This window comes from Centruroides sculpturatus, unplaced genomic scaffold (assembly GCF_000671375.1).
Source record: "Centruroides sculpturatus isolate CEXI.00-Female unplaced genomic scaffold, Cexi_2.0 scaffold910, whole genome shotgun sequence".
Lineage (NCBI taxonomy): Eukaryota > Metazoa > Arthropoda > Arachnida > Scorpiones > Buthidae > Centruroides > Centruroides sculpturatus.
The window spans coordinates 29,651-46,046 of NW_019385035.1; the positions used below are offsets into that span (position 1 = coordinate 29,651).

At 29.4% G+C, this 16,396-nt stretch overlaps 1 protein-coding gene across 1 annotated transcript in view; it reads right to left on the minus strand.

Moving 5' to 3' along the window:
• The window catches only part of LOC111633711 (epididymal secretory protein E1-like), a 22,050-nt gene that overhangs the window by 4,336 nt on the left and 1,318 nt on the right, over positions 1 to 16,396 (minus strand). The window contains exons 2-3 of the mRNA XM_023378323.1: positions 13,369 to 13,476; positions 10,362 to 10,537 (exon numbers count right to left, since the gene is read on the minus strand). Of these exons, the coding sequence (XP_023234091.1) occupies positions 10,362 to 10,537; positions 13,369 to 13,476 (284 nt within the window). The remainder of the gene's footprint in view (positions 1 to 10,361; positions 10,538 to 13,368; positions 13,477 to 16,396) is intronic.

Genomic DNA, 16,396 nt, shown 5'->3' on the forward strand with positions numbered 1-16,396 from the left:
ATATATATATATATACTTAAAAGGCAAAAGAGCAGTGAAATGTAACCAGATAATAGCAGAGAGGGGGGGACTACAGTACTTAAATTCTTAAAATGGACTTTCAGAAACTTATTTAAAATCAATACTTTAATTTCGACCAAAATACTCAATTCAACCCTCCAACTTTTCTTATTTATAGGTAAAATTTTGCATATCTAACATTTTAAAACGTCATTGCTTTCGATGATTTATCAATGCCATAAAGTAGCATGTTAAAGGGAATATTTATATACCGATTTCCGGTAACATATCTGGTATCATGTACCAGACTAGTTTCGACTGGGTAGAGTATAGACCAGTGTTACTCTAGTTACATGATAAATTCGAAACCCTGATTGGCATCTGGCCAATATGTGACAAGTCACTCACTATATGCAAATGACTAGATAGGATTAACACTTCGGTTGGATTTGTAACGCAAACAAGATGCGTAAAACTAATTAACCTTTTATCACTCAACTAATTTACAACGAGTAGACTGTCACAAGTTGATTATATAAATATAAAATTTATATAAAGGAGAATGAATATATAGCTGTCTCTCTCTCTCTCTCTCTCTCTGCTCTTCTCTCTCTGTTTTCCTCTCTACTCTTCACGTGCATAGTTGGGTTTATTTTATTCTTTAATGTAAAGAATATGTATAAATAATAGTGCTGTATGATTATCTTTTATTAAAGTTTAAAAATATTATTGTTTTGAGGCATCAGTGCATCGTTATTTTGTAATAAGAATGTTACTTACCATTGAATGAGGATATAGCTAAGATTTATTTAATTTTCTTCATAATTACTTTAATTATATGCATCATTATAAATAAAATAGATAATGATTATCTTTAAAATCATGAAAATTTAAATATAATTTAAAAATTTTTCAATAATTACATTAAAAATAGATCCAGTATTGTATTTTAAGCTGCATAATTTTATATTATTATACTTATAATTAAGGATAGGATTTAGGTTTAGCCTTAATTTTAACTTATAATTTATAGTCTATAAACTATAAAAAAAGATATTCCGTAATACTCAGATCTTATATGGAGTAACCGAATGTATTTTTGGCTCGACAGGTTTCAATATACTTTAAACAGTACTTTATTTGTTTTTTATGGGTCTACGAGATGCTAAATGTAACACGCGAAATCATTCTTACACCTTTATTATGCTAATAAACAATAACATTTTCATTTATTTATTATAATTAAGCATATTTACTGGCACAAGTAACAAATTGACGATTATTTTTATAGAAGAAAAAACATATTTTCGTATGTCTGAAGTCAACACAGACCAGATGTAGCACCTTCACAAATAACGCTGGTTATGTCTAATTGTGGTCGAGTTCGTTGTCTGTTTAAGTTGTGTTTGGAAGACGTCAATGCTATCTCATATTGGAAATGGCTTGGAGGAATTTCCTCTGCTCACTTCTTTTCGCTTATTTTTTCTCTCTGCTTGTGTTGACTGCTTTTGACAAGACACTAATCTGATTTGTTATCTTTCTAACCTTCTCGCTCTATCCATTTCTTTTTAGTTCCTGAAGGCTTTTTCCTCATCAGAAATATTTATTAATGATTAATGCTTTATACAATATTTTTCCAATTTTTAAGGGAATAAATCTGTATTTTTCGACTGTTAATATCGAATTATATTGTCAACTTTTACTTTCCCAGCTCTGTTATAAAATACTTAACACAGGGAAAGTATGGCAATCGATCAAAAATGACCCCCTTTCCCAATATTTTTACATTTTTGGACTCGAGACATCTTGAAATGTCGAGAAATGCAAAAAAATTCGGGTATTTTTCTGTATAATATGAATATTAGTATGTGTTTGTATGGGTTTAGTATTTTGGGGGTACGATTTGTTTACCCTATTTCAAACTCAATAACTCCTGTGTTTTATGTGGAAATTTTTGGAAATTTTGCACGGAGGTTTATGTATTAACGGGTTCAACGCTGTTAAATTTTGGTGGTTAAAGGTCGAAGGAGTGTGGAGATAAAGGGTGTTGTGTTTTGTATTTCTAATAGGGTCTCACTTAATGACGATTTTACTCATTATTAGCATTTATAATTTTTTATAAAGCCCACCCTTACCCTCAAAATTAAGCGTTTTGACATTTTATAATAATTAAAAACATAAAAACATGGTGCACCAAATATCGCCGAGAAAGTTAAGCAACTCGTTGTTGGATTTTTATTAATTATAACACGGAAAGTTTTTATATGTGTCCAAAAAAATAAAATAAAATAAAATAAAAAGTTTTAACAATTTTTTAATGGTGTTAAAAATGAAATTTTAAGACTTCTTTTCAGTTTTATGTACTAAAATAATTACACACCACGCTGGGAAACACGTAACAGAGAAACTAGATAAGTACTTAAGTGGCACGATACATTTCCCCAGATTTGCAATAAAAATATATATTTAACTGTACACAAAATACAAATTCTATATATAAAAAAAGAAGAGTAGAAATCACTAAAATTCAATACTTTTTTCAAATATTTAAATTGACCATAAAATCCTTGCTCCGTATAGATTTACGTCTTCTCAGCAGGAAGTACTGTACTACATAATCTTAACCGAGCAGAAAGTGTAACTTGTATCTAGCTTTACCTCGCACCGTTGAATCTAAATCCTATTCTACAAATTGGAAGCAGTAAATATATATATATATATTAACTGCTGGAAGACTGTGTACGGCATTCAGTTTTAAAATGAATGCAATCTACTATTTTTATTATGAAACAATTTTTGCTTTGATTTGTCTTTTATTTTCCCCCTCGAAAAAAAAAAATGGTCACTGCTGAAGTCACTCTTCCTACATCTATTATAGATATGTTTATGTATTAATTAAAGATCATTTAGCATCGAAAAGTAATAAAAAAATAAGAAATGATTAGAACAAGCATGCGTGCTATTTCATGACAAACTTGTAATTAAAATAAAACAATAAAATATACTTAAATTACCAGAGAAGAAGCAGAACTAAATATTAAAAAGTTTATATAATTATTAGTCATTATGCCAAATTGGTAATTAGGTAATTAAGCAGAAGAAAAACAAAAAGAAAAACAGCTTATATAATCACATAAACTGCAACTATTAACAAATTTAATCTTTTCTAGAAAACTTACAAATGATTATAAAACCTTAAAAATGTAAAATTCAGCTAATAATCCAATTAGAGCTGAGTTAACACTTTTCTCCAGTGAATTTCTTAACTTTTAAACAGTAACATAACAATGAGATGTAAAGTTTAATACAATTTATTTAAAAAAAAATTAAAACAAGATACTTCTATAATTGAATCTATAGACAAATATAAATACTTACAACATGCTGTGTAAACAGTAGCAGTTGCGACGTTTAACAGAAGAGCGCCAAGGGTAATAATCAAAGCATTCATTTTCACGCTTTTTTTTTTCTTCGATTATATAAAATAAAGTGAAGATATGTTAAAATAACTTAATATTTATGTTAAAATCGACTCCTAAAACCACCATTTAGCTTCGATTTCTATATCAAAACATGAGTTTATTGGTAGTGTTATCGACTACGACATTGACATATCACACATCTCGTGTGTTTTCTCTACGTTGATTGGTTGCTGTTTTCGACGTCATAAATCGAAAGCGATCGATTAGCAAACGCCGTTAGATCGTAGTGATCGATCAGATGTGAAAAATATCATTTAAATCACGTACGAAAGATCAATTTGTATTGAATTTTTTTATATGTATTGTTTTCTATTATGAGTTTGGAAGAAATTTAGTTTATTGCTTGATTTTTCTTGTATAAAAATTTAATGAAATAATAAGAATAAAGTGTTCGTGTTCAAATATGAGAGGAAGAAATAGGCAGTGTTTTTTTTTCTTTTATTATTTACATTAATACAAGTCTTACTTTCCAGAAAATAAATTTCATAAGACTCCATACATTACAATCTTTCAACTCTTCTGTAAATTGTTACGGGGAAATCATGTTTAAAACCAGGGTCGTCTCGGACTTTGATTTTTTCGGTCCTCTGGGCGAGGCCCCACGCTCGGAGGGCCACACACTTTTAAATTTATACAAGGGCATTCAAAAATTCCACCGAAAGACAAGGGTAATTTCAAACTGCTATCGTAAATATTTTGAGGCCCGCTAGTAACTATTTTTTCGAAGCCCCCAAAACCTCCAGCTGGCCCTATTCAAAACAAAACGATTTAAAACAGAACAATATCGGCGTTATTATACAAATTTTGTTAGAAAACATTATTAAAAGTCATTTATTTTTGTTGTTATTTATCACTTTTCGGGAGTAGTTAACTCATATTATATAGCATNCCTCTTCTCATTTCCTCTAAAACTCTTCATCCTTCCTTTTCAAAGGCTATGCCGTAAGGTTCGGCCTTCTAACACTTTTAAACACATCATATCATATATAACTAATGCTGTAGGATGATTATAAAACAGTTATAAACAGATCTAGTCCAATAAACCAGGCAGCAAACAGCAAAACAATTGCTTCTGGTGCTGAATTTGAAGGTAGCACCAAATGGTGTCCTTACATTTCTATTACATTTAATAGATATCTAATGTTAATTAGTAATAGGACTTAATTATTAATGAAATTTTGAAATACCATAATAACTATAGTATTTTATATTAAATACTATAAATTCACACATGTCATCCTCAGGCTTGCCTCAAACAACAAAATTGTTCCCAGGTCCTGACTATAAAAAAAAATAGTATGTAGTCCTCAAAAGGACTGTACTAAGCCAAAATTTTGGTATCGATATTCAGTACACTGAAATATCAAATATGAAATACCAAATATCAATAGCATAAACATATATCAATTTCAGTCTGATATATCAGTTAATTAGCATGGCACGAGTCCTCGAGTACCATTTAATTAAAATAAGTTACATATGAGTTTCTCTATTATTCTTTTATCAGTGAATATAGCAAAATAAGAACATTATTATAGTTGATTTCCTTAATTTATTACCTGACTTTTCACAAAATAATATTAGTGTTCAGATATGATTTATAAGTGTTTGTTATGGAAAAATAAGTATCAAATGTAATAAACTATGATATATATAAATGTAAATATTAATCTGATTATTGGAAATATCTATCTAAAGAGTTTTAAAATATAATTTCCAAATGTTTTATTTAAATAAAGATAATTTCAATAACCAAATTTCATTCTTAAATGATGATCATTTGGCATGCTCCATTCTTCTTAGGTAATTTAAATTACAGATTGCTACATTTATCAAATATCAGAATTCATTTATTATATACAATACATACTTCATAATCTTGCCCTTAATAATTTTCCCTCTCAATTATTTGGTATACCCAAGTGTGATAGCCTGTATACAGTACTTCCATTTCTATGAAAATGTTAGTCATCTCATACATCCTGATTACATGTTTACTCAGATTTCATTTCTGTGTACAGTATTTCATATAAGATTGTAAACAGGCAAGCAAATATAGCAAAGAGAAATCAGTTACAAACCGTGATGGTTCACACCATTCATTAACTTTATGCAGGTTTCTGCTAATACTCTGGTACAGACACACTTACTAATCTGGCACCCCTGTGTGCAAAGAATTAGCAAGAATCTAGTGTTCTAGTACATCTTGCATTTGTGTAAAGATGACAATAGACTCCACTAAATATACACGATATTTAAAGCTTTCAGGAACAAACCTACTAACATAAAAATCCATTATGAATCAGTCAGCTGCTACTACATCATTTCACTACTAGCAACAGTTTAATAGTTAACAATAAATTGGACATATTACTTTGACATCACTATTCACTCTCAATAGAAGTCTAAGTTTTGACTAAGTTTCATTTATCTTAATTGTATATAGTTCTATTTCTATATATTACTGTAATGTTTTATATCATATATTGTGTTGAATCAAAAAACAAATCGTTTTTGCTGTACCTTGTAATTTGCATTTGAGAACAAAGAATTTGCCTTCTTTCAAGTTCAGTTGACATATGTAATAAAATATATATAATTATTTATAACTTGATATACTAAATGATTGTAATTAAAATACACCTATTCAATGCTGTCTAGAGAAATATTTAGTAGTTCAATTGCTATTAAATTTAATATGGTTTCAATCTGATATGCAGAAAACATTTCCATAAAAAGATAATTAATACCAAAACTTATCACTAAGAGATTTTGGCACTACAAATTTTAATCCATCTATGAGGTGTGATCAACTGAAACTTGTCCAGATTCCACTGCTTGCTCCACTGCACACTTATCAATCAGCAGTGGTAGATGAGAAAAGAGGCAATTATATACCAGGATACTCTGGCAGAAGACACTGTTGGCATGTATCGTTTGATTGTTCAGGTGCTGAGCAAATATGGTAGTGATTTCAAATCCATCAAAAATGGATCAACATGCTGTAATTCAATTTTTGACAGTGGAAGGCTATCAGCCAAATAAAATTTATTGACACATACATGCTGTGTATAGTGAGAAATCTGTATTGAAGACAACAGTGAAGGATTGGATATGCATGCATGCTTTGGACAGCACATCAGCAAATGGCACACATTTCATAGCCTGAGCAAGAACATATTATCACAACTGATAAGTTCATTGCCAATATTTACAAAATTGTATGGGAGGATTAGCAGAGAGGCTTATGTTCACTTGCCACAGAGTTTGGTGTGTCATTTGGCTCAGTTTATAACATTGTGAAGAACAAATTGTAGAAAAAAGTCTGTTTGCAATGAGTTCCACAAATACTGATTGCATATCATAAGGAACAGCCTGTGTTTGTGTCTACAACACCTGCTGGTATGAGGAATATGGTAATAACTTGCTACTGAGCATAGTGACTGGTGACAAAACATGGTGCTACCATTTTGAACTGTCCAGCAAAGTGTCCAGTATGCAATGGAAACATGCCACCTCACGAATACCGAAGAAATTTAAGACACACCCTTCTGCATGCAAGGTGATGCTGATGGAATTTTTTGACTACATAAGACCACAATTGCTGGAGTTTTAAGAGCCCTGACAATACAGTTAATTAATGATCAGAACTACACTCAAACGCTGGACAACTTGCATCAAGCCATCAGGAGGAAGCATCCCAGCGTGTTGTTGTCTGATATCGTCATTCTTCATGACAATGTGCATCTGCATGTTGTGAGGATTGTGCAAGAGGCATTAGTGAAGAAACAGTGAGAGGTTCTTCACCACCTATCCTATAGCCCTGATCTTGTGACTCATTTGTTTGTGCCTCTCAAGATATTTCTGAATCGAAAATGCTTCCACAACAATCAAATCAGGGTTGCAGTACTGGAATAGTTCAAGAAGCAACCATGATCCTTCCTTTCAGATAATATTTGATGTTTGGTGCAGCCGTGGGCTGCATGTCTGAATGTCCAGGGTGACTTTTTCTCCCAAAACAGTTTTGTATTTTTATTTCTTAACATTGCTGTTTCTGTTTACTTTGTAATTTCATTGTATTGGTTTGTTTCAATAAATGAGCCCATATGGATTTCAGTTGAGGAGACATAAAAAATGTGGTTTATCAAGGACAGGTTACAAATTTAGCAGTCTTTAAAGACATTCATCCTGTGCAATGTTTCTCCTGCATCACTAAGATGTCTCAGTCACTCAAATTTGCAAAAAATTTTCCTGACTATTTTCCAAAATTAAAAACAGGCTAACGATGCTTCTTATATTTAACACCTCTCTATGACAGGATATAATAGTAATAAACTTCTAAACTCCAGCAGTATCTGTTAGTTTGTATGAAGAACAAATGTTTTTGGTGGTCTAAACCACCATCATCAGGTTATGTTTTCGCTTTTACAAACTTCAAACTTCTCAATCAAATCATCCAAATTTTGAAGGAAAGAAAACATCACATGCTTTGAAAATATTAACATAGTAAATGTTTGTCACCAATTGGTCAGTTGTAGCCATAGAAATCCAGCATACAGGAGCACTAACAAGGCTCTCCGGGAGTTCCTATCTTTGTACTTGATGGCAGAACCATCTTTGGATGCTTTAAAATATTCAATTTTTTCTAGATACCAAATATATGATTTTTCTGTTGTCAGGTGTAACAGCTTTGCTTGATGCAGATGGATATGGACTTCTGTTTCTAATGCTAGGGTGAAGAGAGCAATGGTAATTTCCTTTTCTTAATGGAGCTTAAGTGCTCTTGGAGGTGCTAGTATAATGGTCAAGACCATTACACTAGCACCTCCAAGAGTCTGTTAAAGGGGCAGTACAGTAACACCTGTGTAAACCAGACCCACATAGTACTATATATTTTTTCTGATTTGGCAGGTTTCCATTTTAAAACTTTTTTTTTTTTTTTTAACACAAAAGAAAGAAAGAAAAAATCACTGCATTCCAAAGAATTCTTCCTGCTTAGGAGTTCACTTTAAAAATAATGTTTTCAGATAAACATTATTTTTAAAGTTTTCATTGGGACTTTTTCATTTGATTGAGGTTCACCTGGAATTCTTTTTTTAGTTTGTTGTTTCAGTTTTGTAGAATTAGTATCAGGCAATAATTGTTAGCTTCTGCATCGATTGCATCAAACTGATCATTCAAACTCATTAGGAACTTGCCAAGATATGAATACAAAAAGGAACATGTGTCTAGCCATAATTTTCGAATCTTGCAAGGACTTGAAACTGCATTAATTCTTTCTAGTATTGTATCCCAAAAAACCGTTTGCAATTTCCATTTTTTGACTGTAAATTTTGTGTGTCTGCTCGAGGTTCCATCAAAACTTTCATTCTCTACAATAATTCTTAAACATCCAATAAACTTCCATAATTATGACATATTACTTTAATTGAATATGCTCGAGCACTCCATCTAGTCTTTAATTTTTTATTGATTGGTTGAAATTTTTTTTCAATTACACACCATCTTTTGGTGAATGATAAAAAAAAATTGAAAATTTGTTCAGCTATTCCAAAATAGTTGATTGATTCTATATATACAACATTCAGCATCAGAAGTACCAACCAGATTCAGTGAGCATCTAGTGCATGGTAAAAAACTCACCTTACTGTTCTTTTTCAAAATTTCTGTCCGCATACCTTTATATTTTCCAACCATATTCATTGCATTATCATATGACTGAGATCTACAATTGGCAAAGTTCAAACCAGCTTTAGTTTCCAAAAAATATCCAAAAAATCTAAAATCAGATGTTCAAAATTGGACGTCTTAACGGATTTTCAACTTTGCTGCGTCTACTTTTAGATCTCTATATTGTTCTAGTAACAGAGACCTTATGGACATAATTATTTGTGATTTAAAACCAATTATTTTCAGTAATATTTCTCAAAAACTACATACTGGTAAATCGGATTTCCTTCCTGGGCATCACATGAAAGACACTCAGTCACACACATTCAATAAAATCGAGTGCCGAAACACAACTTGTGTCTCGGCACATGATTTACAATATTTAAAATAAAACATTTCTCGTGTGACACAAAAAAATGTTTTATTTTAAAGATTTTTTAAAAGAAGCGGCTCTTATTTTTTCTTATTAAAAGTTTATAAAAGTTGAAAACAGACTGATAGTTTTGGGGCCCTAGAATATGGCCTAGTCAGCCTATAGGTAAATCTGGCACTGAACGCACATGATGTTCTAAATTTTGAAAGAAAGAAAACATTGAATATGTGTTGTTCGAAGTTCAAAAAAGTGAATATAACCTGACAATGGTGGGTTAGACCACAAAAAATGTTTGTTCTCCATACAAACTAACATGTTTGCTGAAGTTTAGTTATTTAATTTATTACAATGCTTTTTATATGTAATAAGAAGCATCATAATAAAAGATTTGGATACCTAAAAAACAGTATTAATTCCTATTTCTTACAATATTGTGACAAGATTTACTCAATTTAAACATAATGGAACAATATTATCTGTAATTTATAACAAAATTCATTAGCGTAATATTAATTTTACCATTCTCTTACACACCATTCAATTCTTTTCAGTTATATACTATTTAATGTTTCATTAAGATATTTACATTTCTTTTGTATATAATTATAATTGACATAATGCTTCTTTGGTATCCTTAGTTCAAATATTATGTACTATACACTCAGCATGAAGTTAAAATTTTGAAATATTGGAAGTACCTTTTTGTAGGACTTTAAATTACATGATATATTTTGTTATTATTCTTATTCTAAGTTTGGCATCAATAGTATAAATTTTTATAAATGCTAAACTGTAATAAAATTAATCAAATATTTAAAAATATTAATAATTTTTACCCTTGGATAGCTGTCCTTAACATCAATGGAATTTCTGTAAGTGTAGACTTCATCTTTCTTTAAAGGACAAGTAATTCCAGAACCTTCACATGCACTTCCCTGAGGACCAGGAAATGGTAAAGGAACACCACCAATGACACCATAAATTCTGACCTTCAAATCTTTGCTGTCAATATCTATAAAAAATATTTTTAAAATTATTTAAAAATGTTCTTGCATTGCACAAAAATACATATATAAAATATAAAAGTGAGAATTATAATAAATCCCAGTGGAAGATTTCCCATTAAACAAAATATTGACTAGATGTTTGAACTGTTAAAATATACCCAGCATTGCATCAAATTTCAAATATTTTTACATTTACAAATTTAAATTTACCTAATTAAATTTTACAACTAATGTACTTTATTTAATTTTTATATTAACATCCTATGGGTTAATTGAAGTTATTATAATAATCTTTTGTCGGGGTTATCATAAAAAGTTTTCCAAGCATATGATAATGATTCCTCATCTCGTATGTTAATACACTCTCTCATCAAGGCTGTCTTATGTATTTCTAAAATCTCTAAAAATTTAGTTTCTTCTTTAGAAAAACACTTTTTAATCAGTGTTACTTGCACCAATTTAGCTTCAATTCCTAGCTCCGAGACATATATGGATAGCATTGTTGTTTGTTTTTCTTTTTCTATATCATATTTGTGTTCTTTAATCCTGCTTCTAAGAGATCTATTTGTGGCTCTAATTTAAATTAAATCTTTGTCAAATCTATCATCTTTTACTGGTTTCGTATAAACTCCAGGAGCTCTGGTGCTATCTATGATATCCTTATCATTTAGCAGCATTTGATATATAGTACTGCCTCTTTTGTAGGCCATCTCCTTTCTTCCATTGCATGTAACTTCTTTGTATATTGATTTAAGCTTCTTGTCATATTCTAACCACTATGTTTTTAGACTCAGTTGGGGTATGTTTTCTGCCTTGGGGTGATATCTTGTTGTATATACAATTTTGTGCTAATCATTTTATAAGTTTTATCGAGTACCCATGTGCTATTGTTATTCTCTTTATCTGCCTAAGTTCTATAATCGTATCCTTCATACTGGTGCAATTGATAAATGCCCTCCTAACTAACAATCTAAAGCAGGGATGGGAAACCTTTTCCTATGTAGGGGCCGCATTTCAAAATTTTTGAACTCACACGGGCCTCATACAAAAGAAAAGAGGGAAAAAAATGGTCGGTAAATCACAATTATTCATGTATAATTATAAATTAGCACAGGTATTCTTATTTTAGTTTCTGGAATTGATGTAAATGTAATATATGGAAATATCTGGTTAAATATTAGTCACTGATAGCTTTAAATTAGTTTTGATGTGTCTGTTAACCAGTTTTTTGTTTTAATTTTTACTAAATTCATTGTGGAAAAACTATTCACATATATAAGTTGTAGAAAATAACATTTGAATTTTTGCTGCATACTTCCTTAATTAAGCTGGGAAATTGATATATTCATTCCTATTTTACGCGGGCTGCAAAATATATTACTGCAGGCCATGGGTTGCCCATCCCTGATCTAAAGGCAGCTACAGTCAAGCTGTTGGAAAACATTCATTGTTTTTAAGATATTACTGGAAATAAAATAAAGTTAATGAGGTGATTTATAGCTATAATAAGCCAAGTTTTTAACCTGGAGGGCTGAGAAGCCATAGAAAGAATGATGTAGAAAGAAAGAAAGCTCTTGACAAGACTAATGAGAGACAACAGGAGAATGGTCGCTAATTGCAAAAGACAAAGCAAAATATTTTTCTGTTATAATCACATTATATAAGTGTAACGGAGTAAATACAGACGACTATAATAGTGTCTTTATATAAAAAACTATTACTGTATCTATATGAGTTATTTTTCTGATATAAATTTAAAAAGTTAAATAAAAAATACTTACAAATTTTACTTTAAGTTACTTAAATTAAATATTTGACCTACAATTTGGTATTATTAAATTTCAAATTCAATTTTGAACCCGCTTCAAAAAAAAAGGTTTGACATTGCTTGTTCTATACTTTTATTTCAAAATGACTTTTAAACTATGTTTATTTTTTCTCCATTTTTCTAAAACTATAACACTTTTATTCTCATTATTATTAAAAAATAGTAAATTTTTTTAAAGCTGTTAAGCTAAGTATTATTAGGTTTTGATGTGATTATCAAAAATCTTTTATAGCTTAGCATAGCAGCCAAACTGTTAAGGTGGAAACCTACTGCTCTGGGAACCTGAAATTGAATCTAGGCGGGTCAAGAAACCCGGAATTTTTTCAGGGAGGCGATCAATCTGGATATGTTAGGCTCCCTCCCTCATCACCTAGCTAACCCATTGTGAGCCTAGCTAAACCCATAAAGGGCTTGCTAAAAAGGCTCTCTTAGTGTCCATAGGACAGTGTGCGTCAGATGGAAAATTAAAATCAAAAATTAAACTCATTGCTTATTTAAGGAAAGCATTCTATTTAGTAGTCTTTGTTCATTTTATTTTCTGTATTCTATATAGTGTCTTCTATACAAAATTCTCTATTTATCCTTTCTTTGTGAGTAATATTTTTTCGTACATAATCGGTTATCCGAAAAATAAGTTATCCGAACAAGCCCGGTCCCCAATTGATTCGGATAAATGACGCTGTACTGTATATAAAATAAAATGAATATAAAAATTGTATATTTTATTTCTTCTTGTATTTTCCTTATAAAATATCAAATATAACCTTTGCATAAGTTCTTTGTTTTATACAGTTTTTATTCTGGGCATCAAAAAATTCAGCACACCAGCAAGGGAGAATAGCTAAAAGAAAATGATTGACAAATCTGAATCAAAACTATCTGCGAAAAAGCTGCCGAGACTTCAATAAAAACTCAAAGCAGCATTCCCAAAAGCAACAAAACTATGCCATTTCAGTCATGTGGTTAACTAGCTTAGATAATTGATAAAATAAAAATTCTAATACTTACGTGATTTAAAAGTTATGGAGATTTCTGGTTTAGTGTTAACTTTCAAGATGCAAGGTGATGCATCACAATTAGTAACTGTTACAGACTGGACTTCTCCATATTCTGATGCTGCAATTATAAAATATATTATTAAAATGTCATATAGCAATATTCTTCTAAATATTACTTTTGGATAGCTGTTATTATGTTCTATGTATGTATGTCTCTTTAATCCAACGTTAAGTTCGGTAGACTATCATTACAGCTGTTATGATAGTCTACCGAACTTAACGTCGGATTAAAGAGACATACATACATAGATCATATAGCAAGTATAAAGTTTTTTTCAATTTTATAGCTGTTTTTACCATTATATTAGAATTTAAAATTAATATTTTTACTTTATTTATCTTTTAATTCTTTTCCTACCAATTATGATCCAAAAAGACTGAAAATTTATCTTTATTATAACATTATATAACAAAAAACAATGATTTGTAAATTCTACAAACATTCTATAAATAGATTTAAGCATCTAAAAATAAATCCCATTCAATAACATTCTTAAATTACAATAAAACAGAATCATATCTGAATAAATCTAAAAAATTAAACTGATTAATAAAACAAGAAATTTAAATTTAAACGATATTTATTACTGGAATCGTACGTAGTAAATAAAAGAAAATATAAACTTTTTTTTTATTTACATAACATTATAATAATTATGAAATAATCTATATCTAGCATGAAATAAGAACAAAAATATTTTAAAATAACATTTTGTAATAAATACATTCTTGGCAAATTTTCTAGGAAAACAGAGGAATTCGGTTCAAGTGAATTGTGAAAATTTATGATGCAATGAAAAATAGTTAGAATTTTTATTCCAAAAATGTGTACAAAGTTTCTAAGCTTTCTTTACATTTTATATATATTTACTAATGCTACAAAGAGAAAACTTTGTACTACATCTATTTTATACACTTTAAAATCCTCAAATATGTTGTTCAAGCCACTTTATTTTTGCAAGCTATCTAAACTATACCTAATATATATTAATTAAATTATCAACAACCATGAGGCAGATAATAGTGAGGGCTTATCAGACCAATGATGGGCACAAAAGCTGAGGGATCAAAGTGGAAACAATTTAATAAACACAAAAATTGACTACATATATCCAATATAGATCCAATGTTGTAAGATTTTTCAAAAATTCCAAAGTAAGTTTTTTCTAAAGTAAATGTTAGATGAATGAATAGATTTAGTACTGATGTTACAGGTCACTTTTCCTAGTAAGCTTTGTTTTTAAAAGAATTCTAGTGATCATCCGATATAATGAACTTTCAACAGCAAACAACAATGAAAGTTCACTGTAATCAAGATATAATAAACTGTAAAAGCAAGCTAAAATCATTTACTACATCTATATCCATTATATTTTTGCAGAGTGGTAAAATTTTGTTTACATTCATAAATACAACTTAAATCAAACAGAATAAATCTAAATAATAATAAATATAGCATGTAGCAATTGTTTAAGGAATATGAAACCTCAGAAAAGCCAAAGGCCTCATTTTTAGAATAATTCTAAAATTACAAACTGTTATATGTGATCAAAAGATCTATTTCAGTCTTTCCAAAACTGGATTGTATAAACACACAACGCACAAAACCAACATCAGTATGACAAGAAAAATTTACATAAAGCAATTGAAACAGATCATAAATAAATTAACATAATAAAATGGTATGAATAATATATTCCTACCTCAAACAATTTCACTTAAAAATTAAATGTGTTGTTGGAGTTGGAGGAGGAGTTATAGATCCCTGCTCCAAAACACTGAATTGCAAAGTTAGCTTCTTTTATAATACTATTCAGTCTACAGCTTTTAAAATGATAAAGTCTTCTAAAAAAAAGACCAAACTTATAAGACAAAACTCTTAGTTAAACTTTAATACATATATAAAAAGATGTATAAGATGTTCCAAGATAATTTAATCATATTATCAATTTGTCTTATCTTCAATAGCTGAGCTGTGTATTTTTTGACATAACTTTTTTTGTTTTTAAAAACTAATCATTTGAAAGCTGTATTTTCATATATAAAACAAACACACTCGCACAATTTATATACAATATGCATATAGTGTATGTAAGCATTTAACTACAGATTAATTATTATAAGTAATCAATACATTTCATTTAAAAATAAATTATATCGGTTTGCTTATCTGATGTTTTAAAGCTACTTTACCCATTATTCAACAAACACATAAACATAAATACTGTACAAACAATATATATTCAACCTGTTCTAGAAAACATTTCAGAATTTTCCAAGAAATATTTAAAAATTCATATCTATCATCATCATACTTTTAACTAAAATACTTTATATCTTTCTTTTAAAATAAAAGCTAACAAACATATCAAGTCATAATTTCAAGATTGTTATAAAAAATTATTTCCATTCTTGACATTATATAAACAGTGAAGAAGACAGATAAACAGTGTCAGAGTGTCTTGTTTTTTCCTTCAGATATGAAAAACAGCAAGAAAAATGTCTGATTGGATTCCCAGAACTCTCGAGAACACCACAGATATGACAGTAACACGCAATAGACACTAACCGGAATGAAGACACTTTAATCCCATGCAGGATCACAGAAGAAAGGGCACCAGCATTAATCATGAATTATTGTCAAATACATGCTATAAAATCTTCCAATTTGGAAAAAGTTTAAATTTAGACTACCGTATTTACCAATCATCTTTAAAAAGTCAAGCTGGATCTTGAAAGTTAGGAACATATCCTAACTACCATGTGAATAAAATTAAAATAATGTAATTAAATTGTATTATATATAAATAATCATTTTGTAAATGTTATCAAAGAGAATAAATTAATATAAATAATTAAAATTAGATATCTAATAAAGAATAGAAACTGAATAAATATAAATAAACTCACAGTAATTAAAAATGATTTATTCATAAAGTAATAACATGAAAATCAGTGTACAAAAAATTTTTTTTTTT